The sequence below is a fragment of the Podarcis cretensis genome (genome assembly GCF_951804945.1).
Source record: "Podarcis cretensis genome assembly, chromosome: 1".
In the NCBI taxonomy this organism is placed as follows: Eukaryota; Metazoa; Chordata; class Lepidosauria; order Squamata; family Lacertidae; genus Podarcis; species Podarcis cretensis.
Window position 1 is genome coordinate 123,188,940 of NC_137170.1, and position 23,769 is coordinate 123,212,708.

General features: G+C 45.0%; 1 protein-coding gene across 1 annotated transcript; it reads left to right on the top strand.

Annotated features, from left to right (window-relative positions):
• Nucleotides 1-21,146: 21,146 nt before the first annotated feature.
• Nucleotides 21,147-23,355, top strand: POMP (proteasome maturation protein). Its single transcript, XM_079954024.1, is given in 7 exon segments — nucleotides 21,147-21,375; nucleotides 21,419-22,016; nucleotides 22,222-22,382; nucleotides 22,487-22,662; nucleotides 22,666-22,710; nucleotides 22,981-23,067; nucleotides 23,071-23,355. Coding segments are annotated over 4 exon segments (405 nt in total). The 5' UTR covers nucleotides 21,147-21,375; nucleotides 21,419-22,016; nucleotides 22,222-22,382; nucleotides 22,487-22,548; the 3' UTR covers nucleotides 23,230-23,355.
• The last annotated feature ends 414 nt before the right edge of the window (nucleotides 23,356-23,769 follow it).

A 23,769-nucleotide genomic window follows, 5' to 3' on the forward strand; every position in this document is an offset into this window, starting at 1 on the left:
TCTTCCATTCCAGGGGATGTTTAAAATAGCTTCTTAGTGTCAACCACTAAGACTTGATTTAGGCAAACAAGAAAACTCAACGCTTAGCATGTATAATACAGTGGTACCTCGGGCTACATACGCTTCAGTTTACATACGCTTCAGGTTACAGACTCCGCTAACCCAGAAATAGTGCTTCAGGTTAAGAACTTTGCTTCAAGATGAGAACAGAAATTGTGCTCTGGTGGCGTGGCAGCAGCAGGAGGCCCCATTAGCTAAAGTGGTGCTTCAGGTTAAGAACAGTTTCAGGTTAAGTACGGACCTCCGGAATGAATTAAGTACTTAACCTGAGGTACCACTGTACTTGGCACCATTTTCAGAAAGCTTCGTACCCCTGCTCTAGTACGTTTTCCCCAAATGCAATTTTTCGATTCCATCTCCCCGACACAGCATGATCAGGTCTAGATCCTCAAGAAAGTACCTGCACCTTTAAGGGTTGTACAGAAAAAAGAGAATTGCTCCAAGTGTGTCTTTTCCAATACAATGGGGATAAGTTCTGCCTAACAAATTCCTTTCACAAAACTCTCAAGGACCCCTCTTAGGGTCTGAACATTTTGCCCTTTATTTGAGGAGTGCAAGACATCTGTATCTCTAATAATGCTACAGAAGAAAGAAATCCAACATTTACAGTTTTTATAACTCCTGATAGACAAGCCACACCTGCCAGAACTCTCTCTCTCTCCTACCCAATTATTAAAAGTACAGGAGAAGACTTAACTTCCTTTGCATGTGGTCAATTTACCCTCATCTCAAAGCTGAATAACATCTCAGGGCTACGTTTCTGCACATTTCAAAAAATGCCCCCCTTGTTGAAATTCAGAGAAGGCAATGTTTTTCCTGGATTTTCGACTGAAGGGCAAAACCTTTCCACAGAACACCGTCTCAACATAAACACCAGGAGGATTAAGGAATTCCAAGTAAGCCATGATGTTACTGCTTTAGAAGTTATGCCAGGGTGTTAGCCGCAACAGCACGAACTGGTAAAAGTTGTCAAGTTCAGTGGCTGCAACTGCCTTTCCCGATATTATCCACGCATAACACTATGGTGCCTGTCTGCTTCTAAATCAGCAAGTAGATCAGCTATTAAGAAATCATCATCATCATCATCATCATCATCATAAGGTCCATATAGTAAAAGCTATGGTTTTCCCAGTAGTGATGTATGGAAGTGAAAGCTGGACCATAAAGAAGGCTGATCGCCGAAGAATTGATGCTTTTGAATTATGGTGCTGGACAAGACTCTTGAGAGTCCCATGGACTGCAAGAAGATAAAACCTATCCATTCTGAAGGAAATCAGCCCTGAGTGCTCACTGGAAGGACAGATCCTGAAGCTGAGGCTCCAATACTTTGGCCACCTCATGAGAAGAGAAGCCTCCCTGGAAAAGACCCTGATGTTGGGAAAGATGAAGGGCACAAGGAGAAGGGGACGACAGAGGACGAGATGGCTGGACAGTGTTCTCAAAGCTACCAGCATGAGTTTGACCAAACTGCGGGAGGCAGTGGAAAACAGGAGGGCCTGCCATGCTCTGGTCCATGGGGTCACGAAGAGTTGGACACGACTAAATGACTAAACAACAACAACAAATATTATCCACACATAACACTATGGTGCCTGTCTGCTTCTAAATCAGCAGGTAGATGAGCTATTAAGAAAAAATAATAATAATCTTAAAGTTTCCTAACTTTGTAAGAAAATACAAGAAAAGAACAGAATCTTGATACGAGTAGCCTTGTTAAAATATGAAAGAGTCCATATTAACTGAATCCTTCTCACAGTGGTCTGGTTTGTTGGACAGAGGCTGAACATTGGCACTAACTTTCCCCTTTTATCTTGCTATCGCCATTTCAGATTCAAAGCACCTGACTACTTTGTGGAGGGAAGCATGTCAGGATCGCCTAGCAACTGTAGGACGTTCTTTTCAGTCACATAATCTTTTGGTGCCTTGTAGCACAAATCAGCTGCCATTGATGAGTCACAGGAAACCTTGTGGCTTAATTTAAACCTGACAACTTGAAATGTTGCAATAAAACATTATAACTTAAAAAACAACAACACCAACGATCACTTGGCAGTATCTAAGCTCGAGACTAATTTTTAATCTTGTCATTAGTCGCTCCTTTTGAAACAATACTGCAAACACAAGCTCTATAAAATTATAAAGAAAGAAGAGAGTTTTAAAATGCACATTGTGTATATATACTTTGTTCTTCAAGCTATGACCGATGGGCAACAACTGGCAAATACAACAATGAAGGAAAATGGAAGAGGAGGGGAAAGAAGCCAGTGATAAAACTGGAGAAAACTGCAGTAGCCAATTTTGAAACAAACTTTGGGGGGGGGGGGATGGAGGAAGAATCTGAAAACTCTCATGTATATTTCTCCTTGGTTCTCAAACTTGATCCGTTCTGGAAGTCCGTTCCAAAACCAAAGCCTTCCAAAACCAGGGCACGCTTTCCCATAGAAAAATGGATTAATCCGTTCCAGACTTTTAAAAACAACCCATAAAACAGCAATTTAACATGAATTTTACTATCTAACGAGACCATTGATCCATAAAATGAAAGCAGTAAACAATGTACCGCAGTCACACAATCAATCAATCAATCAGCAGCTGAATTGGGTTGCACACAGTCACAAAAACAAAAAAGAGCCACAAAAACGCAAAATAAATAGCAAAAACAGACAGAGCTCAACATATCACTCAAAACAGAAGTGTGGCACTCAAATCGGAAGCATAACACTCGAAACAGAGCATGTTCAGCTTCCAAAAAAAGTTCACAAACCGGAACACTTACTTCCGGGTTTGCAGTGTTTGGGTTCCAAGTTGTTTGAGTACCAAGACTTTTAAGAACCAAGGTACCACTGTAAAGAAATCTGCATTTCACAGCTGACACTGAATAAACCTTGGTGTCAATTTAGTGCAGAAAAAGATGGTAACCTGTATTCATAATGTAGAAGAGGACTATGTAAAATCATTGGTAGGCTACCAAGAATTTCTCTATGCCCAATAAAGATAGTCTTAACAACTTGGCAGCATGTTACAAATAATGTATTCATTTAACTGGTAAGCATGTTCTAAATGTTAACATTAATCAATATTTTAAAATACTAGGTGCTACCCAGTGAAACAGGTGTGTCTCACCTGGGTCTACTTAAAATAAATTCTTGGATGTCTGTGGTTAGACCAAATACAGTTAGGTAAGCAGATTTTTCCTGGGATGGTCTTAATTTTTCTGTGTCAATAGAGTACATCCTGCCACACTATGAATCAAAGTCCTTGTTTAATAGGAAACATGACAATTTTAAACTTTCCAGGTCTTTCTGTCAGCCGATTTCTTAAAAAATATTTGCCCACAGTGAAGTTACCACACAAACTTTTTAAAAACTTATCCTGGCAAATGTTCTCCATCCATGTTAAATGTTTAAAAGGAATCATGCATTAGTTTTTCTGGCTGAAATAAGGATTTCAAACAGTGGAGCAAGGTTTATGAAGCATGCCTTCACCCAAAATCATTCCTTAGGCTCTAATGCACAACTTGGGAGAAAGTCCCATTCAACTCAATAGGACTTATTTTTTGTGCCAGGTGTGGGGAACCTGTGGTCCTCCAAATGTTTCTTGAGTTCACCTCCCATCATTCCTAGTCAACATCAGTAATGACGGGAGCTAGAGTCCATCAGCACCTGAAAGGCCACAGGTTCTACAACCCCTAAGGCATTTCCCCATGCCTTTGTATATTGTATTCGCTTTATAGGTGAGATCTTCATTAAACTGAGTTCTTCAACAGAGTCAAACCCAACAGTGGACTCTGTACCCGACAAGCAAGATCTTTATGGCTTATCTAGCCAAAGCATGGCAATAAGAGAGTCCTCCCCACGATCCTTCACTGAATTTGTTCTAACAGAATCTTGCCACATAGTGGCTATCAGAGTTGCTACACAATGAAATAAAACTTTGTCGAGTGAAGTTCTGAGGCTGGGCGTGGGTCAATTATGGGCTGAACGTTACGGCACTGTGAGTTTTAAGCTTCTTTCTTTAGAAAATTATCCCATTTGTTTGACTTTCTAATCTGCTGTTTTAAATGAATGCGCTGTTTGTTTCAGCCAAGCGCATCAAGAAGGCTTTTTACATGAAAAGCTCTGCATTGCAAAATGACCGTTCCGACTTGGTACAAGAAGAGTGTGTGTGTGGGCAAATATAAGGTGGCCACGAGACCATCAGAGACAGGATCAACAATCAGAGTGCTAGGCAGCAGCAATAATCTTTGAGGGGCTGCTTTGACCAATTTGCTCTGCGCTTCACAGATAAATTGGCTGACCGTGATGCTGTTGTTGTGACTAAGTGAGCTATGGATGGGACCAAGATACCATCTAGAACTGTTAGGACAGATACTTTTCAGGTTGCTTTGCCTGAGGAGGTAGACAAACTGTTTGGAGCAGCAAGACCTATGACCTGCTGTCAGGGACTGGACAGAGGAGGAATGGTGGAGACCGCCTCCCCTCTTCCAGCTTGACTCTTCCAGAGAAGGAGGAGACAGTTCAGAATTACAACAGGGGTTTGAGGAAGGTCACAGCTCAGAGGAAGATGAGGGGGGAAATTGGGAAATAATGGGAGAGGAGGAGGAGAAGGCAAAGCCAGAGCAGCTGGCTGACACTTTATCACTAGAAAGCATTCTAGGCCCGCCATCTCCCAGAACCCGGCAAGCCTTGAAAGTAGGAGAGCAAAGAGCTTGGAGACAGATGGCCCTAAGCGGCAACCGTGTGTGTGTGTGTGTGTGCTGTTGACGAATGAGAGCAGTGGGGTGGAGATTTACTCGGGACAATGTCATTTCCAAGCCTCTCTCTGTGAATATTGAATAAAAGTTGATGGTAAGAACTTTTCCTGGTCTTGCCCGTTCCTGGCAACCTGCTGCGGGGTTTGGTTTCTGTGCTGCCCGACACTTGCTTACTTACCCCTTGCCATTCATGGCTTTTGGTAACTGTGAAATCAGGGCTGGGTGACTGGACCCCAGAGGTAGTTAATGCCTCATTGACAGAAGGAGTGGTTTCTATCTGCCTCAAGGGGTGAAAGTGTCACTGCTCCTAAAATGCCATATTTAGATCCTTTGGCCATGGACAACTACTGGTCTGTTTCTAATTTGCAAGGCGATAGAATGAGTGGTGGCCTCTCAATCTCAGGCAGTTTTGGATGATATCGATTACAGTGGTACCTTGGGTTAAGTACTTAATTCGTTCCGGAGGTCCGTACTTAACCTGAAACTGTTCTTAACCTGAAGCACCACTTTAGCTGCCGCCGCGCCGCAAGAGCACAATTTCTATTCTTATCCTGAAGCAAAGTTCTTAACCTGAAGCACTATTTCTGGGTTAGCGGAGTCTGTAACCTGAAGCGTATGTAACCCGAGGTACCACTGTACTTGGATCCATTCCAGTCTGAATTCAGACCTGGTTATGGGGTGGAAACAGTTTTCGCCAATCTGGTGGAGGACTTACATTGGAGAATGGACAGCAGGGGGCAGTTTGGATTTGATATCCCGCTTTATCACTACCCGAAGGAGTCTCAAAGCGGCTAACATTCTCCTTTCCCTTCCTCCCCCACAACAAACACTCTGTGAGGTGAGTGGGGCTGAGAGACTTCAAAGAAGTGTGACTATCCCAAGGTCACCCAGCAGCTGCATGTGGAGGAGCGGGGACGCGAACCCGGTTCACCAGATTACAAGACTACCACTCTTAACCACTACACCACGCTGACTCTCCACACAGGGATGCACCATAAGTCCATAAGTCTTCCTAGATCTCTCAGTGGTTTTCAGTACCATTGACCATGGGGCTGCCTTTGAAGACAGTTCAGAAACTTCAACTAGTTCAGAATGCAGATGCTAGAGTCCTTATGGGGCCAAGGCAGTCAGCCTATGTAGCACCTTTTATTATATCAGCTCTATTGGTTAATAGTGCATTTTGGGGTCTAGTTTGCTGTTTTTAACCTTTAAATCCCATCCCATCCTGCCTGCTCCTTACAATTTGCTTCAAAGACTGCCCTGGTGTTCCCACCCCTTCAAGTCAGGAAGGCGGGTTGCCACAAGAGAGCCAGTGTGGTGTAGTGGTTAAGAGCGGTGGACTCGTAATCTGGTGAACTGGGTTCGCGTCCCTGCTCCTCTACATGCAGCTGCTGGGTGACCTTGGGCCAGTCACACTTCTCTGAAGTCTCTCAGCCTCACTCACCTCAGAGTGTTTGTTGTGGGGAAGGAAGGGAAAGGAGAATGTTAGCCACTTTGAGACTCCTTAGGGTAGTGATAAAGCGGGATATCAAATCCAAACTACTACTCCTCCTCTTCTTCTTCAAGAGAAAGGTCCTTTAAAAACTGGAACGTGTCCAGAGGAGGGCAACCAAAATGGTCAAAGGCCTGGAAACGATGCCTTATGAGGAACGGCTAAGGGAGCTGGGCATGTTTAGCCTGGAGAAGAGGAGGTTAAGGGGTGATGTGATAGCCATGTTCAAATATATAAAAGGATGTCACATAGAGGAGGGAGAAAGGTTGTTTTCTGCTGCTCCAGAGAAGCGGACACGGAGCAATGGATCCAAACTACAAGAAAGAAGATTCCACCTAAACATTAGGAAGAACGTCCTGACAGTAAGAGCTGTTCGACAGTGGAATTTGCTGCCAAGGAGTGTGGTGGAGTCTCCTTCTTTGGAGGTCTTTAAGCAGAGGCTTGACAACCATATGTCAGGAGTGCTCTGATGGTGTTTCCTGCTTGGCAGGGGGTTGGACTCAATGGCCCTTGTGGTCTCTTCCAACTCTATGATTCTATGATTCTATGATTATGGTGTCTTCTTGGTTATGGAACCTCCTCTCATCGGACCTTCACAAAATCTCTACACTGCTCTTTTTTCATAAGGCCCCAAAGGCTTTCTTGCCCCCTTACTGGCCTTCAGGCATGATGTTGATTAGATGAATGGTGGTCCTTCTCTGTTACGTTGGTTCTGTTCAAAATATAAATTGCCATGTATGGTTGAGCTGTAGTGTTAAGTTTTCAAAATTATCAGTTTTGCACTGCTTTTATTGTAAGCCATTTTGAGAAAGCATTTTTCCAGAAAAGTAGCCTATTTTAATAAAAATAAAAATAATAGTATACTGTGACTTACCATGTGGAATATGGATGCACACGTAGCATGGGAACCTACTGAACATGGCCTGTGAAATCAGCCTGTCTGCAGCTCTCATTCTGCATGCAACTTTGTGACTTTTTAGTCAGTTTTGTCATGTATTATCTTTTTTTTAAAAAGAAGATAGTCTACACCACAGGGCTTTAGTTTGGGAATATTTATTTAACTTTTTTTAAAAAACCAGCCCAGCAGCATAGATATGGCCAGCCCACTATGGATTGTAGTCACCACAGTGCTAATCAAATCATGCCATCAGAACAAGGATTTCTCCTTGCACAATGGAATGTTTCCTCTGCTATTCACGCGTGTCAGGGGTTCAGGAGCAGAAGCACAGGGAAGAGGGGAGATGGAGAGTGAAGGGGAAGAATCTGAGGGCAGCGTAGGAGAAGATGACAGTGGCCTGAGGGATTCCATGAGCCTCTCCAGCGAATCGGAAGATTCACAGAAGGGGGCGCCAGTGGCCAGGGGAAGGGGGTTCCCAAGGGGAACGCCCCAGGAGCAAGGGGGCAGCAGGGACTCCCAGAGCAGCAGTTGGAAATCAGGACCAGCTTCCCCACCAGAGCATAGTGGGGGGGAAGAGTCCCAGGTATCGGGGCCAGTGGATTCCCCACCAGGGAGAGAAGATAAGGCAGGGCTGACCACACCTCCATCGGAGAGTCAGACAACGGAGGGGAGGTCAGATCCGGCCAGTATCTCGGAAGAGGGAAGCAGTGACAGAAGTAGTGTAACGGTCAGGAGGAAGGTCACTGGGTTGGCGCGAGAGGCAAGTTCAAATGTACAGGAGCGCGGGACAGCAGAGAAAGAGGATTGGGAACCGGGTCCTAAAGAGGCAGGGGGAGGAGCTAAGCGACTCAGCGTCAGAAGAGTCCAGAAAGGGGGATGCCCCAGCGGGCAGGAGGACCCAGAGGAGGAGAAAGCAGCGGAAAAGGTGGAGCAGGGCTAGGATCTTAAACTGGTGTCAGAGGGGAGGAGATTCAGACGGGACTTCGCCGGTCTAGGGTTTAAGACGTAGAGCTGCGCGCTGCAGCTTTGAAATGGAAACTGAACTTCAATAAAGACTTTTGTACATAACGACAGCCTGGCGTTGGTCCTCTGTGAGCTGGGACCTAGGGGCAGCTCTGACAACGCGTTTCCCCCAACCCTCCAGAGTAGATGTGGGGACAGTGTGGTGCAAGGAGAAGGAGAAAGTCCCATTGCACTAGTGCTAATCCTTGTGCTAGTGCAATTATTCAGTTGAATAAGGTAAAGGTAAAGGGACCCGTGACCATTAGGTCCAGTCGTGACCGACTCTGGGGTTACGTGCTCATCTCGCTCTATAGGCTGAGGGAGCCGGCGTTTTTCCACAGAGAGCTTCCGGGTCATGTGGCCAGCATGACTAAGCCGCTTCTGGCGAACCAGAGCAGCACATGGAAACGCCGTATACCTTCCCGCTGGAGTGGTCCCTATTTATCTACTTGCACTTTGACGTGCTTTCGAACTGCTAGGTTGGCAGGAGCAGGGACCGAGCAACGGGAGCTCACCCCGTCGCAGGGATTCGAACCGCCGACCTTCTGATTGGCAAGCCCTAGGCTCTGTGGTTTAACCCACAGCGCCACCCGCGCCCCTCTATTCAGTTGAATATCACCCTATAAAAATACATTGGCATTAAGTTACCCCCGTCTCCCTTTTCATGTATTTGTGGATGCATTTATCATTAACAGAAGAAAATTCTGCACACAAGAACAATACTTCGGAGCTACAATATTTGTGTAAGCACATCGATTCTGCTGACGAAGGAAAAAAAAGAGCAGCTGTTCCTCAATATGCGCCTTTCTAGCAATTCAGGTGGTTGAGCTGATGCAGATGCCAAGACTCATGACTTAAGTTCCTGCTGTGGTCATTTAAAATGCCCACACAGCAGACAGAGCACTGAAATGGAAGAAGCAGCTAATGGGCAAAAGCTGTTCCCAGGCTCCGGTCAGATTGCCAAGCACAATATTTTGGGTACCATGCCGGGACATTTGTGTTGAATGTGTTCATAACTGGGTTTCCAAGGCGTAATAAATTACTGAACTTCTAATGCTTTGTTGATTCCACCCCCCTCTTTTGCCAGACAATAGCTGTTTCCATTAATTCATGTCAACAATAATAAACTGTGTGTGCACATCAGTGACACACCCACACCTCCTTTAATATTTTCATTGAAGACCATCCCACTTACCTTTCAGTACAAGGATTTATGAAATGATACTGCATTACCTTGTTTACTGTGGTACCTCAGGTTACAGATGCTTCAGGTTACAGACTCCGCTAACCCAGAACTGGTACCTCGGGTTAAGAACTTTGCTTCAGGATGAGAACAGAAGAACAGAAATCATGCAACAGCGGCGCAGCCGCAGCAGGAGGCCCCATTAGCTAAAGTGGTGCTTCAGGTTAAGAACAGTTTCAGGTTCTTGAAATTTCTCGTTGCCAATTTTTAAAAATCGCTGCCCCTTTGATTACTGGAACTGATTGAAACAAAAATAACATCTTCGGTAGCACATTCATTTTTATCGTTGCAATTCTTCCCCAAAATGATAGTTTCATTCTTCCCCACACCTCTAAATCCCTTTTAATCTTATTCCATGTTGGAATAATTCTGAAACAAGTCAATACTCCTGGGGGTTAACCAAACTCCTAAGTATTTAACTTTCTTTACCACTTCTATTTCAGTTCGCTGCTGTAATCTGTTTACAATCTCCAAATCTATATTTTTAATAATTGCTTTAGTTTTTTTCTTATTCAAAATGAATCCTGCCAACTGACCAAACTGATCAATTTCCTTCAACACTTCTGTTACCAAATTCATGGGGTCTTCCAAAGTTAATACTAAGTCATCTGCAAAGGCTTTAACCTTATATTCTTTTCTGCCCACCATTACCCCTTTTATCTGTTCATTACTTCTAAGGTACTATTTCTGGGTTAGTGGAGTCTGTAACCTGAAGCGTCTGTAACCCAAGGTACCACTGTACTAGACATTTGGAAGTTGCTTTGCATTTTGGTTTTTTTATCTATCTGTAACGAACTCTTCCTTTGCTCCAGTAGCTTTACACAAATTTGAGGAGAGCCAAGGAAACCGATACTCCAAATTCTTGCATTATGAAAACCTACATATGTAAGTTCTATCATGAATTGTTCCGACCCGCATTACTTTTAACAGCATTTAACTATTCATTTTAAAAAAACAAAACAGGGAAACCTCTGTTGCCTTTTCATGTTACTGTGGAGTCAGCCATACAACCACACTGTTCCCAATCCAAGCTGTTAGAGTGCTTTGAAGACGCATGTGAGGTGCATGAAAATGACTCATGTTGAGCGCACATGCCTTGCCAGCAATATAGGCCTACACCAAAATATTTGTTCTGGTGCTATTAAACGACTCTTCACACCCTTTTGCAATATACTGCAAGGCAATAGTGGCCATGGTTTTTATGTATGTAATTTTCACAATGATAATTGTAGCCTCTTGTGGAATAATTGTAGCCTCTTGTGGTGTGACCTTTTTCTCCAGTGGCAAAGCACAGAAAGGTATGTGGTTAAAATAATTCAAATAAATGGCCTCCCTTGTCTGTCACAGATTGCCCTATGAGGTAAAAAGGATTATCATGGTGCAACTGTTCGCCCTTTTGCATCATCCTTCATTGATTGTGACCTGTTTCAGCAAAGATCTGTATTTTCCCCCAACTCTTGTACAAAGCATACTGCTCTTTTAAGCACTTAACCAACCAACAAATAGCTACACAATCTGATTATCTGGTACAGTGGTACCTTGATTCTCAAACTTAACCCGTTCCAGAAGTCCGTTCCAAAACCAAAGCGTTCCAAAACCAAGGAGCGCTTTCCCATAGAAAGTAATGCAAAATTGATTAATCCGTTCCAGACTTTTAAAAACAACCCCTAAAACTGCAATTTAACATGAATTTTACTATCTAATGAGACCACTGATCCATAAAATGAAAGTAATAAACAATGTATTGCAGTCACACAATCAATCAACCAGTAGATGAACTGGGTTGCACACAGTCACAAAAACAAAACAAAAAAGCCACAAAAACAAAAACACAAAATAAATAGCATAGACAGACCGCAGCGTAACACTCAAAATGGAAGCATGGCACTCAAAACAGAAGTGTGGCACTCAAATTGGAAACATAACACTCAAAACAGAGCATGTTCGGCTTCTGAAAAAACTTCGCAAACCAGAACACTTACCTCTGGGTTTGCGGTGTTTGGGTTCCAAGTTGTTTGAGTACCAAGGTGTTTGAGAACCAAGGTAGCACTGTATACATTTTAACAGAATAAGAATAAGAATTGTTTAATTTATTGCCTGCCCTTCATCCTGAGGTCCCAGGATGGGTTACAACATTACAACACAATATTTTAAACAGTTCAAAACAACTTGCAGTCTAATGGTACCCATACCCTCCAACATTTCTCTGATGAAAATAGGGACATTCCATTCCATAATGATAATTTTACTATTTATACCCCTATACATCTTACTGGGTTGCCCCACCCACTCCAACATATATATAAAAAACATAATAAAACAGTAGACATTTTTTTAAAATTTCCCTATAGAGGATTGCCTTCAGACGACTCTGGGGTTAGATAGCTCCATACCCTTCAACATTTCTCCAATGAAAATAGGGACATCCTAAGGAAAAGTGGGACATTCCAGGATAAAACCAGAAACCAAGATGGCTTGTCTAAATCAGGGACGTCCCTGGCAGTGGCAGAGAAAGCTGATCGGGCGCCTGGGGCAGCGAGTGTGCCCTGCACCCAGGGGCAGAGACAGACGCCCGCGGGGCGGGGCGAGCTGGGGCAGAATACTCCGTGCGGCCTCCAAGGAGTCTGCCTGCAACCTCCCACTCAGCTGCCCTACAGCTGAGGGGGAGGCGGCGGTCGGACAGTTTGGGGCAGCGCGGAGCCTGCGGGTGCCCAAGCCACCGCATCACTCCCAGGAGAGACGCGTGGCTCGGGCGTGCTGCAGGCCCTGTGTGCTGGTCCTGAGGGTTAACCGTGAGGCGAGGTCTGAGTCCAGTCCGAGGTCGAGGGCGCGGTATGGAGGCTGTCTGTCAAAGCTGAAGCTGGGTCCAAGGCAGGGAGTCAGGTGAGATCAGGAACTCTGGCAGAAGAGCAGGACAGGGTTCAGGCAGGAACTAGCAACCAACAATGTTCCTCCTGCAACTTGGGACTGGGGCTGGCTGGCTTTTATCTGCCCTGAGGCATAGGGCGGCCCCAGTCCACAGGTGACTCGCCTCTCCTGGCCTGGAGGCGAGCACCCCTCCTGCGGGAACTTAGCTCCCTCCGCCTCTCTGCCCTGAGCCTCTGCAGCTCAGAAGAGGCTGGAGGGTTACTGGACCCAGAGGCAACCTCAGCTTCCCCTGACGGGGCTGAGAGTGGAGCACCTGCAGGCAATGGGTCCTCCATCACCTCAGGAGGCAGAGCAGACTCAGCTGGTGCCTGCACCTGAGAATCCAGCGCAGGTGAGGACCCTTCAGGCTCATGCCCCAGCCCCGGCTCAGCTGGTTCTGGAGGCGGGGACTCCTGTGCAGGCTGGGATTCCTCAGGTTCAGCCTCCAAGTCCGAATCCCAGGCCACCACACCCCGGGGTGAGTGCAACCAGGCATTTTGTCACCCCCCTCAGTGGTGACACTCAGGGCGACCCGCCCCCACCGCCCCCCCTTCCTCCACCCCAGTCCCTTGAAAATAGGACACTTGGAGGGTCTGCGGTACCCAAAGGAAAAGACTAAGGGATGGGGGCCTTGCAGGCTGCTACTATTTGTGTAGGAAGGATTCAAGTGCAAATCATAGCTTTAGGTTTGCGCTAATTTTTTCCCCAAATTTTTAAATTAGTTTTCCAAATTTATAACAAACAAATCCACAAACATAAAAAGAAAACATTAAAAAACAAACAAACAAGAAACATACTGTAATAATTCCATTTTTGTTAACATTGTTAGGTGACATCCTCGAGTCCCCCTGGCTGAGTTAAATCAGCAGTTTCCAAAACTATTTTCACATACAATTTACTTGGTCGATTAACATCTTTCTTTCTTTTCATTTTAACTTTTGACATAGTATTCTACAACATCACATATGTAAATCCTAGGTCAATCTGATACTCGCAAGTAATTCTATTTCAGTTATCTTAACATATTTAGCTAAATAGTCATTGAATTTCTTCCATTCCTCTTCGTACTCCTCCTCCTTCTGGTCGCGGACTCTTCCGGTCAGGTCACCTAGCTCCCCAAAGTCCATCATCTTCATCTGCCATTCCTCCACTGTTGGTACTTCTTGTAATTGCCAATTTTTGGCCAACAAAATTCTAGCTTAGGTTTGCACCTAAAGTGTAGCACCCTGCTTGTGGTTAACGCTTAGCTGGAATGAAATATTCAACGCAGCAATAGAGAAATTAAAATAATAATTTATTTGTCAGACAAATAAATGAGAGGCACAGTGGTATATGGTTACCAAGCTCTGGCCTGCCCTCCTGCCATTCTGGCCAGCACTTATATTTCCTTAACCCACCCCCCTTGCTCCTCCTGTGGCTGCCTCTGTCCAATCAGCCTGGTTGAAATTCCTATTGGCTGTTTGCTAGAACCAATCACAAAAGATACACCCATTTCCTTTTGCCCTTTTATGGGAAACAAAAAGCTATATATTCTTCTATCTATAAATGACAAATAAGTAGTAATATATCTTACATGTGTCTCAACAAGGAACCTTAATTACCAGCTCACCTCTTGCCCTCCTTGCCCTATTGCCCTCCAAAACAAATGGTTAATCTTAAATTTTTATCTTAAACAGATGTCAAGGATCTTGAGTTCACATCATCATTGAAAGATCTCCTTCTTTTGGAGGTCTTTAAACAAAGGCCTGACAACCATATGTGTGCTCTAATGATGTTTCCTGCTTGGCAGGGGGGCTGGGCTGATGGCCCCTGTGATCTCTTTCAACTATATGAAATAAGAATCTAGCATAAGGATTTAACATTTCTTAGTTTCTAAATCCTTTGCATAATTACATTTAAGCCAATATATTTAATACATAACATAAATAACCTCTTAAAAGGAAAAGAAATCTTAAAAGGATCTCAGTTTAAGAAAGAAACAACTTTAGAAAAAGACTTCCCAAAATACTCTCTTCCTTTCTGCCAGCCAGATGCTCTTGGCCTTTTAACCTTAGGAAAATATGGCTCAAGTTTAATGGGAGGCACATGGTTTTATTTTACTATTTACCAACTCTTAATTTAACCACTCTTACAGCTTAATTGTACTTTGCAACATGCAAGGTCAGTGTCCTCGCTCTCAGCCTGTAATTCCCTTTTTACGACTTTGAGAATTGTTTTCTGCTATAAATCAGGGGGCCCCCTTGTCCAGGAGAATAAACATTGCCAAGGTTCTTAGGCAGCTGGTCTTCTGCCTGGCATGAAACATTTGAAAATCTTTAAGCTCATCTTAATATACAGGCCTTAATCAAAAATATAAGCTTTGATAAAAATGCAGGCTTATGATTAGATGCCTCAAAAGTGCTTGGATGCCCCAGTACAACAAATCCTGATGGGACTGTTTCCCCATGATCTCAGCTTCTGTTAGATCAGAGAGAGATCATTCCCACAATTATTCCTGTTCTCGTATGAACAAGAAAGGGTTCTGGGTCACAATAAGAATTAAGAAGCTGGGAAGGATTACAAAATGAAGCCAAAATTTCGGCAAATGCAAGAAAAAGCAGTGGATATATCACATTCCGTGCATAGTTTCTGGGACTCCTGTGAGTTGTTCTGTTGCTTCTTAACAATATGCATAAGACCAGCTCCAATACATCTGCATTCACAAGGGCTAAAGAGAGAACGCATTTCTACAAATGACCATATACACCTGCCATCTTAGACCGAGGCTGAACGCTTGTTGCATGCGGATACATATATATCTGGATTGGGGCTCTTATTATTATTATAATATTCTTCTTGTTCATTTTATGCTGCAATCTCTGTTAATGCCCTTAGGTTAACATGCGAGGGAAAAGCACTTCAGCAGTTTTGCTTCCCATTCAGAGTTCTTCTTTTCCCACATCGTAAGAAAGCTTATAGATCTAGGTATTGGAAAAGAGCTCATTTAGAAGAAAACAAGTTGAGCAAGGAGCAGGGGAAGGTCTGCTGACCCAGAGCTGGACCCTGTGATTATTTTCTTCTTATGCCCCCTTCCATGGGAAGTCCTGAGAATGGCAACACAAGAACAGTCCCACCCCCACCCCCGTTTGTGGAATGCTCTGCCCATGAAGGCTCACCTAGCACCACCTTTATCTATTTTTTAGGCTCCAGGCAAAAAGTTCCTTTTTACCTGGCCTTTTGGTTCTTAATCTGAAGGGTTTTAAGTACTATTAGTGGGGTGAGTTCTGTAAGGCCTGGGTTTTATTTGTATGGGGTGTTTGTTTGTTTGTTTGTTTGTTTGTTTGTTGTAATTGGTTTTATTGTTAATACTGTGTCGCCGTTGTGTAAGTCACTTTGAGTCTTTTTAGTTTGCAAAGCAATTAATTTATTATTATTATTCACTAAATGGAAATACGGTGGTTCTTTGTACTTGCACATTCCTGTATTGGCCTCTGGAAGATGAAGGTGTCTGTGTTTCTGTGTAAAAGCATACTCTCCCACCTTTCTCAGATGAAAATAGGGAACGGTAAAGGGACCCCTGACCATTAGGTCCAGTTGTGACTGACTCTGGGGTTGTAGCGCTCATCTCGCTTTATTGGCCGAGGGAGCTGGGGTACAGCTTCCGGGTCATGTGGCCAACATGATGAAAAAGGTACATCCCATTATTATTATTATTATTATTATTATTATTATTATACCCCACCCATCTGACTGGGTTGCCCCAGCCAGTCTGGGTGGCTTTCAACATATATGAAAACATAATAAAACATTAAACATTTAAAAACTTCCCTATACAGGGCTGCCTTCAGCTGCCTTCTAAACTGATCTCCTTGGCTTGGGGAAGGTCACATAATTAAACACCTCCCAACATTTCTTTGATGAAAATAGGTACATCCTGAGATCAGATCAGAAACCAGGATGCGTCTGTAAATCCAGGATTGCCCCTAGAAAATAGGGACTCTTGAACGGTCTGTAAAATAAGTCAACTTAGCCCATCCCCAACTTGGTTCCTGTGTTCAATGGTGGAGGGCATATCCACGCACAGTCCAGAGTAGACCTGACATCACAAAGAAAGATGATGATGATGACGACGACAGTCATTATTATTATTATTATTACTTATTACTTATACCCCGCCCATCTGGCCAGGCCTCCCCAGCCACTCTGGGCGGCTTCCAACAGAATATTAAAAAACAACAAGAATAAAACATCAAACATCAAAAACTTCCCTAAACAGGGCTGCCTTCAGATGTCTTCTAAAAGTCAGATAGTAGTTTATTTCCTTGACATCTGATGGGAGGACGTTCCACAGGGCGGGCACCACTACCAAGAATGCCCTCTGCCTGGTTCCCTGTAACCTCGCTTCTCGCAGGGAGGGAACCGCCAGAAGACCCTCGGAGCTGGAACTCAGTGTCCGGGCTGAATGATGGGGGTGGAGACGCTCCTTCAGGTATACTGGACCGAGGCCATTTAGGGCTTTAAAGGTCAGCAAAAACCCTTTGAATTGTGCTCGGAAATGTACTGGGATGGAAATCGGTGCCCAAATTGTGCAACCAGACTTGTCTAAGTGTTGTCCCCAGCAGGGATAAAACATGCTTTTGGGACGTTGCTTCAGGCAGCAAACCATCTTCGGCAAGCACCCCACAGTCAGCACCTTCCTTCCTTCCAGATCGTTTCCCAAAAATCTGTATCAGCAACACTTGTTTGCTAAAGCTAGATGAACTTCCTGGTTATTAGGACTCACCATTATGTCCCAGACCACTAAATTATTGGCTCTTAATGCTGTGACTCAGAGAGTGGCTCTGCCAAATGACTCGGTGATCTTCTCTTCTAGCTAAGCCAGCCTAGCTTGTAATTTGAGGAGTCCAAAAGGAATAATAACAGCACTGCTTGTCGTGTGGCTTAACACCGACTGCACAAAACAATTCACCGCATTGGCTTCCATTAAAAACACAGGGAATGGTGACTTATTGATACCTGGGCAGTGCCCATACACGGGAACTCCTCTTAACTGATACTTTTCTTCATCTATTTTTACTATGCGTTGGTGATGGTGATTGTTAAAAAGCAGTTTGAGCGTGTGCTCTGCCTTATCCAGAAGTAGGTCGTCTGAAGTGATTTTTGCTGAGTATAAAATTACAAGACTGGCTTCATAATAATACTCTTTGCTTGATTTAACGAACCATTGGCATAGTAACTGCTTGGTTTGATGTTAAAATAAGGAACCCTGCCAGGCTAGACTTCATCTTAAGTCTACAAGGCACAAACTTTTTTTTTTTTGTCCCCAATTCTTGGCTGCTGAGAGGTTTACTGTCTCTGAGCTTCTGTTACCTGTTAGTATTACCTGTTATGACTTATCATGTTGCCCAGAAAGAACTGAGAGTCCTTGAACTGAAAAAGGTTCCCCAACTCTGGCATAGAAATAAGTGCTGGAAGTATACAAATGCTTCTATTTTCCCTCATGAAATACTAACAACACTTTCTGCATTTCCCAGAAACAACTGAAGACATTTATGGATGAATATAGGTCTCTGCCATGGGTGTCTCCCTTGTACAGTGGTACCTCAGGTTACATACGCTTCAGGTTACAGACTCCGCTAACCCAGAAATAGTGCTTCAGGCTAAGAACTTTGCTTCAGGATGAGAACAGAAATCACGCAGCAGCAGCGGGAGGCCCCATTAGCTAAAGTGGTGCTTCAGGTTAAGAACAATTTCAGGTTAAGAACGGACCTGCAGAACAAATTAAGTATGTAACCAGAGGTACCACTGTATTGTTTTTATCTGCTTTCTGTGCTGTTTTTAAAACTGATTTTTAAAGCTGTTTTTATTCAATTTTGCCTTGAGAAGTGCTATATATTTTTCTAGGAAAAGAGGTACTGGGACTCAGCATGAACGCCTCCCTCATTCTCTTAGAACGGCAATGGCGCCCATCTGAGAGGGGCAGGTTCTGGCGAGTTCCAGCTTGGACGGGGGGGCGGGGGGAGGCCTGGCCTTTAGACTCATGTGTCAAAGACAATCAATGAATGAATAAGTTAAATGTAGGACTAAAGTTTTATTTATTTATGTAGAACAATTGCACTTGATGTACCACACTTCAAATCAAATAAATGCATTTATGTACCACACTAGGAAGGAAGGAAGGAAGGAAGGAAGGAAGGAAGGAAGGAAGGAAGGAAGGAATAATGCATATAGTAATAATGTATATACAACAGGTGCTTCTTTGTAGCTGGTCCAGGAAACAAGGAACAATAGGCACAAGCAACGGTATTAAAAGTTTATTTACGTAGTTGAGATGCAAATCCTCTTATACAGTATCAGGAAGTTTAAAAAAAAATGTTTTCTAATGTTTTTATATGCGCTGGAAGCCACCCAGTCTTATTCCAATGTTGTTGCATGTTGAGGTCCCCAAGCTACCCTCCTAAATAAATCACAATTCACACAGAAATTTTTGCTTAAGGTTTTTGGCATAATTTTGGCTGGGGGTGGGGTGGAAAATCAAACAGGAAAAAAGGGGAAATAAATTAAATAAGGGGCTGGGGAGGATTAGAAAGAAGGGGGACATAAAGAAATGTAACCAGACAATGAGAAGATCGCTCCACTGTCGTCCAAATGGTCTGAGTGCTCCAGGTTACCCGGTGCACGCAGCAAAAGAGAAAGCCACTCCCAAATTTAGGAGGGGGGGTGTTGCGGGCTCACGACCCCGCCCACACTCTCGCGGGGCTGGTGCCAGCCCCGCAGGATCAGTGGATTCCCATTACTATTCATCTCCTGCAGGGTCAGCCAATCGGCTGGCGGCAGGGGCGGGCCAACCTAGGGGCACTTAAGGTCGGGGCAGCCCCTGGCTCGCCCCTTTCCCTCCTCTACAGCAGCTGCAATTTCCCACCCACCCGCCCTTTAGGTTTGGCATTCGGACTTTGCTATGGGCTTCGGCTGGTCGCCGCAAGGGGCCTGGTAGGAGTTTTTCCATTTGGCTAATTGGCTGGAATTTTGAAGCCACTTGGTTTTTTCGCCTACCTCATAGCAACGTCACAACTCCTTGGTCTTGGCGGTTAGGCATTGGCCGGGGTATTGTCATGCAAATGAGATCGGGGGGGAGGAACACCATCACCTCCCCCAAATCTTGAAGGGTAGTTCGTTAAAGGACTCTGAGGGGCGTCGCCTCGTCCGAAACCTACGGAGGCTAGGGCCTAAAGCGCGCTCCCGAGCGGTAACCCCTCGGGGAGCGCCTAGGGATGTGCATCTCGGGGGCTCCCCCTGCTGGTGTTTAACCCTTCCCGGTTAGACCGGATAGTCTGTTAGGGCCAATGCCTAAGCCAATACCACTCTTACCTGTAATCAATAAAGTTGTGGCCATTTTTCGCCCATTAACCTAAATTTCTGGTGTCCAGTGTCTTTATTTACTCCATCTGGGAGGGGGCGGGAATAGCCACGCAACGCTCAATGCTGTGTGCTCAGTACAGTGGTACCTCGGGTTACAGACACTTCAGGTTACAGACTCCGCTATCCCAAAAATAGTACCTCTTTGCTTCAGGATGAGAACAGAAATCGTGCTCCGGCAGCGCGCCGGCAGCAAGAGGCCCCATTAGCTAAAGTGGTACCTCAGGTTAAGAACTGTTTCGGGTTAAGAACGGACCTCCAGAAGGAATTAAGTTCTTAACCCGAGATACCACTATCCATCCCACAAATTGGCAACATCAAAATTTCCAAGGTAACTCAAACAGCCCAATGACTGCTATGGCCATCTATATGATCCCGCCCATCAACAGAGGGGTGTCCTGTTAGCCCCCACCTCAACACGTGCACTCCATGAAGGAGAACACGCTTGCGAATGTCCTTTGGAAGCTGAACGTCTGACACTGAGTGCAGGAAGCTCCTGCAGCCAATCGGAAGCCACCCCTTGCCCCCCCCCCTTCTAGAACCCACCACTCTCAACGAACTCTCAACTGCCTCCCCCCCAACATTCAAACTCGCTTTCAAGGCCTGAAAGGACCCTGCTGTACTGCTGTACTCTTTCTACAACAGTCTCCGCTATTTCTGAGTTTCCCAAAGGTGAGAGCCTGGAAGCTACAATCCCCAGGATCATTTGGGGGACATCATGTGCTTTAAATGCCCATTAGATGCACTTTCTATATATATCTATATATTTATCTGGAACTCCTCCAACCAGTCAGACTAACTGAGCTTGTTTCTTCCTTAGGAGAGAGGCCACCCAGAGCAAAGGGGGAAAGGCTCCCACCTCATGTAAGTGGAAATGCTAATTGAATGCCCTATATTATAGGAATGCTTTAATTTCCATGTCCCCCACCCTCATGCGCCAGACTGCTGCTAGCATGGCTGGGAGCCAGGCGTTTGCTGATTCCTTCATTTTCTTTGCAGGGAGGGAGCCTGTGTGCCTTGTTCTGGCGAAATCCCTGGAGAGACGTGGCGACCATCAGGTAATTGGGCAGAGGGAATGAAGGGATCCTTTTTGAAACATGTTTTGGGAGTTCTAGAAACACTCTCCCCACCTGTGGCTTTCAGGAAGTGCTTTTCAGAAGCATTACTCCCTCCAACCTTGCATAACCCTCTGCACCATGCAATTGTCTCATCCTCTTTGAATGCCACCTCATCGAAGATGCTCTTGTGGGGTATCTGATTGTCCTTGGGTTCCACTACAGGATTGCCATGTGAAATATACTCAGAGTCGAGAGTGGATTTCATGCTCTTTATTCAGCTAATAGTGGTGAGGAGGAATGGAAGTTCCCCCAGAATGTCTACTTTATACATTATTTACAAGAGGGGCCCCACATGATTGGCTAATTCTGGGATTCTCCTGTAGGCCAATCAGGTTGTGGATTCACTTCCACCTGGAGTTGGATTGGGTGGCTCCTGTGGACCAATCAAACTGCTGCATTCTGGATCCTATTGTTCTAGGACCAATCAGACTGCTGCATTCTGAATCCTATTGTTCTAGGACCAATCAGACTGCTGCATTTTGGATCCTATTCAACTCAGTACATAACGTGTATGTACATAACAGTACATGACAGTCAAAGTACATAACAGTACATAACAGTACATGACGGTCAAAGTGGAGAGAGAAGCCTTTCAATATTTGGTGTGGCTAAGACAGCTGAATGTGCACCCATTCTCATATGATGTCCTTCTTCCTCCACAGGGCCACACCTTCAGGGATGAGGCTCCAGCTCCGGCCCCCGGGATGAAGAACCGGACAACATCCCGGCAGTTCCCAGCTGACGTCCCTCACAATGCTTCCCCACTGCCCCTTCTCCAAAATGGGCATGGCTCCTTCCCGGCCCAGTTTGGTACAGAAGCAGCAGCCAAAGTTTCCTCCCATTAAAACAGCTTCTCGGGTTATTTTTGAGAGGGAGGAGACTTTGGCTGCTGCTTCTGTGCTAGGCCGGTTGGGACAGAGCCGAGACACTCATACGGAGTAGAAGTGGGGAGCACTTATAAGATCAGGTAGGAGGAAATGCCCCTTCCCAGGTCCCCCACCCTCCTGCCCCAGACTGGGGCTAGCGTGGCTGGGAGCCAGGTGTCTGCTGATGTCTCTGTTTCCTTTGCAGCGAGGGAAAAGTTCAGCCGGAGAACTGCCGCATTCCAGGAGGGACTGGAGCCCAGACTACGGCCTCTCGCTTCTGAGGTAATGGGAAAGGGGGAGGAGGGGGCCTTAGGAAACAAACCAGAAGGGCCTGCAGGATCAGGCCAAGGGATCACCTGGTCCAGCCTCCTCTTCTCCCAGGGGCCACCCAGATGCCACTGCGAATGCAGCAAACAGGATTTGAGCCCAAGAAGCAGTGCATAGCGTTGAGTTCTCCCGTGCTTTGAAGATCCCTTCTTCCTTGCAGGATCTCCTGTCTGCACCCCTGTGGCTGCTGCCCAAGCTTCCCCCAAAATGAACAGGTAAGAGGAAGGGAACCTTTGCATGGGGCAGGGAGAACACCCTACAAGTTGAGCGTACGTGTTCATGTTCTGGGTTCATTTCTGAAAAAAGGCATACACTGATAAGGCGGGTTTGGGGACTGGGGGCCTTCCTACAGGGGTTGCTTGACTACAGCTCCCATTGTCCTTGACCACTGTCCTTTCCCCCCTTCTTTTTTATAAAAAATGCAGCTTGAGGATTCCCCAGTGATGCCGGCTGGCAGAAAGAAGAGGCATTGGGTGACGGTGCAAAGATGAATTCCAGAGCGTTTGGATCTCAGCTGAAGGACTGTATTCTGGTTTCTGATTTTTCAGCTACTGAAGCATTTGAAAGCTGTGATGTGATAAATAGAGGCTTTACAAATGTGTAGGGCGAACTTTCCCCTGTTCATCCTTTGGTCATACCGGATTATTATGTACTGAAGTTCTCACCCTGGGCCAGCAGGGGGATACTGTAGATAGTTTTCACTCAGGTCCACATATGCAAATAGGGGATTGAAAGTGATGTTCAGTGATTGGATAGTTACAGAAAATAGTTACAGTTGCGTTGTAGTGGAGGTCTATATAAGCAGGCTGGCTGAACCCTTCAGTTCAGTTCTGTTCTGGCTTGTGAATAAACAAAAGCTGTTTGAAGAATCGCTGTGTCGTCTGATATGTTCACCCACAACTTAACACGGATAATTTTGTTGTTGTTAAATCAAGATAAGATGAAATTTTCTACTCTGAGAAATATTCAGGGACTGCATGCACCTCTGAAGCTGCACATGAAATTCTAAGCAGTGAAGCAGGTCCAGCGTCTTCCCTTCCTTCCTAGTTCTAACTTGTCCCTGGATATCTGGAAAGGCAACTGTGACTGCCTTGATTTTGAGGCTATTCAGAGTGAAGGAATGGGAGATCCTCATCTTTTGGTTGAACACAAACTTGGTTTATTATAATGCGCACATCCTCCATCCTTCTGTTCATGAAAATGTTTCTTACCTGTGTCCCTGTGGGTTCAAGGAAATCATATAAACAGTAGTTGTACAGCACTTGTTTTGATACACACAGATTCACCTACCTTGATGAAAACAAGGCACATTAAATGCTTAAATATATTACTTTTGTTCTGTGTTTACTGTCAGTACAAATGTCTTGTAACTGGGTATTTTTTTGAAAAATTGGGAAATATCTCTATTCAGGGCTATTAATGTTTCATGTCTGCAACTGTAGACATTAAAAAGTCTATAGAAAGGGGACATTTTAGATTGAATGTTCTTGTTCTTTGCCATATATAACCCAGGTATTTGCTGTTTGTGGGACGCAGGTGGCGCTGTGGGTTAAAGCCTCAGCGCCTAGGGCTTGCCGATCGAAAGGTCGGCGGTTCGAATCCCTGCGGCGGGGTGCGCTCCCGCTGCTCGGTCCCAGCGCCTGCCAACCTAGCAGTTCGAAAGCACCTCCGGGTGCAAGTAGATAAATAGGGACCGCTTACCAGCGGG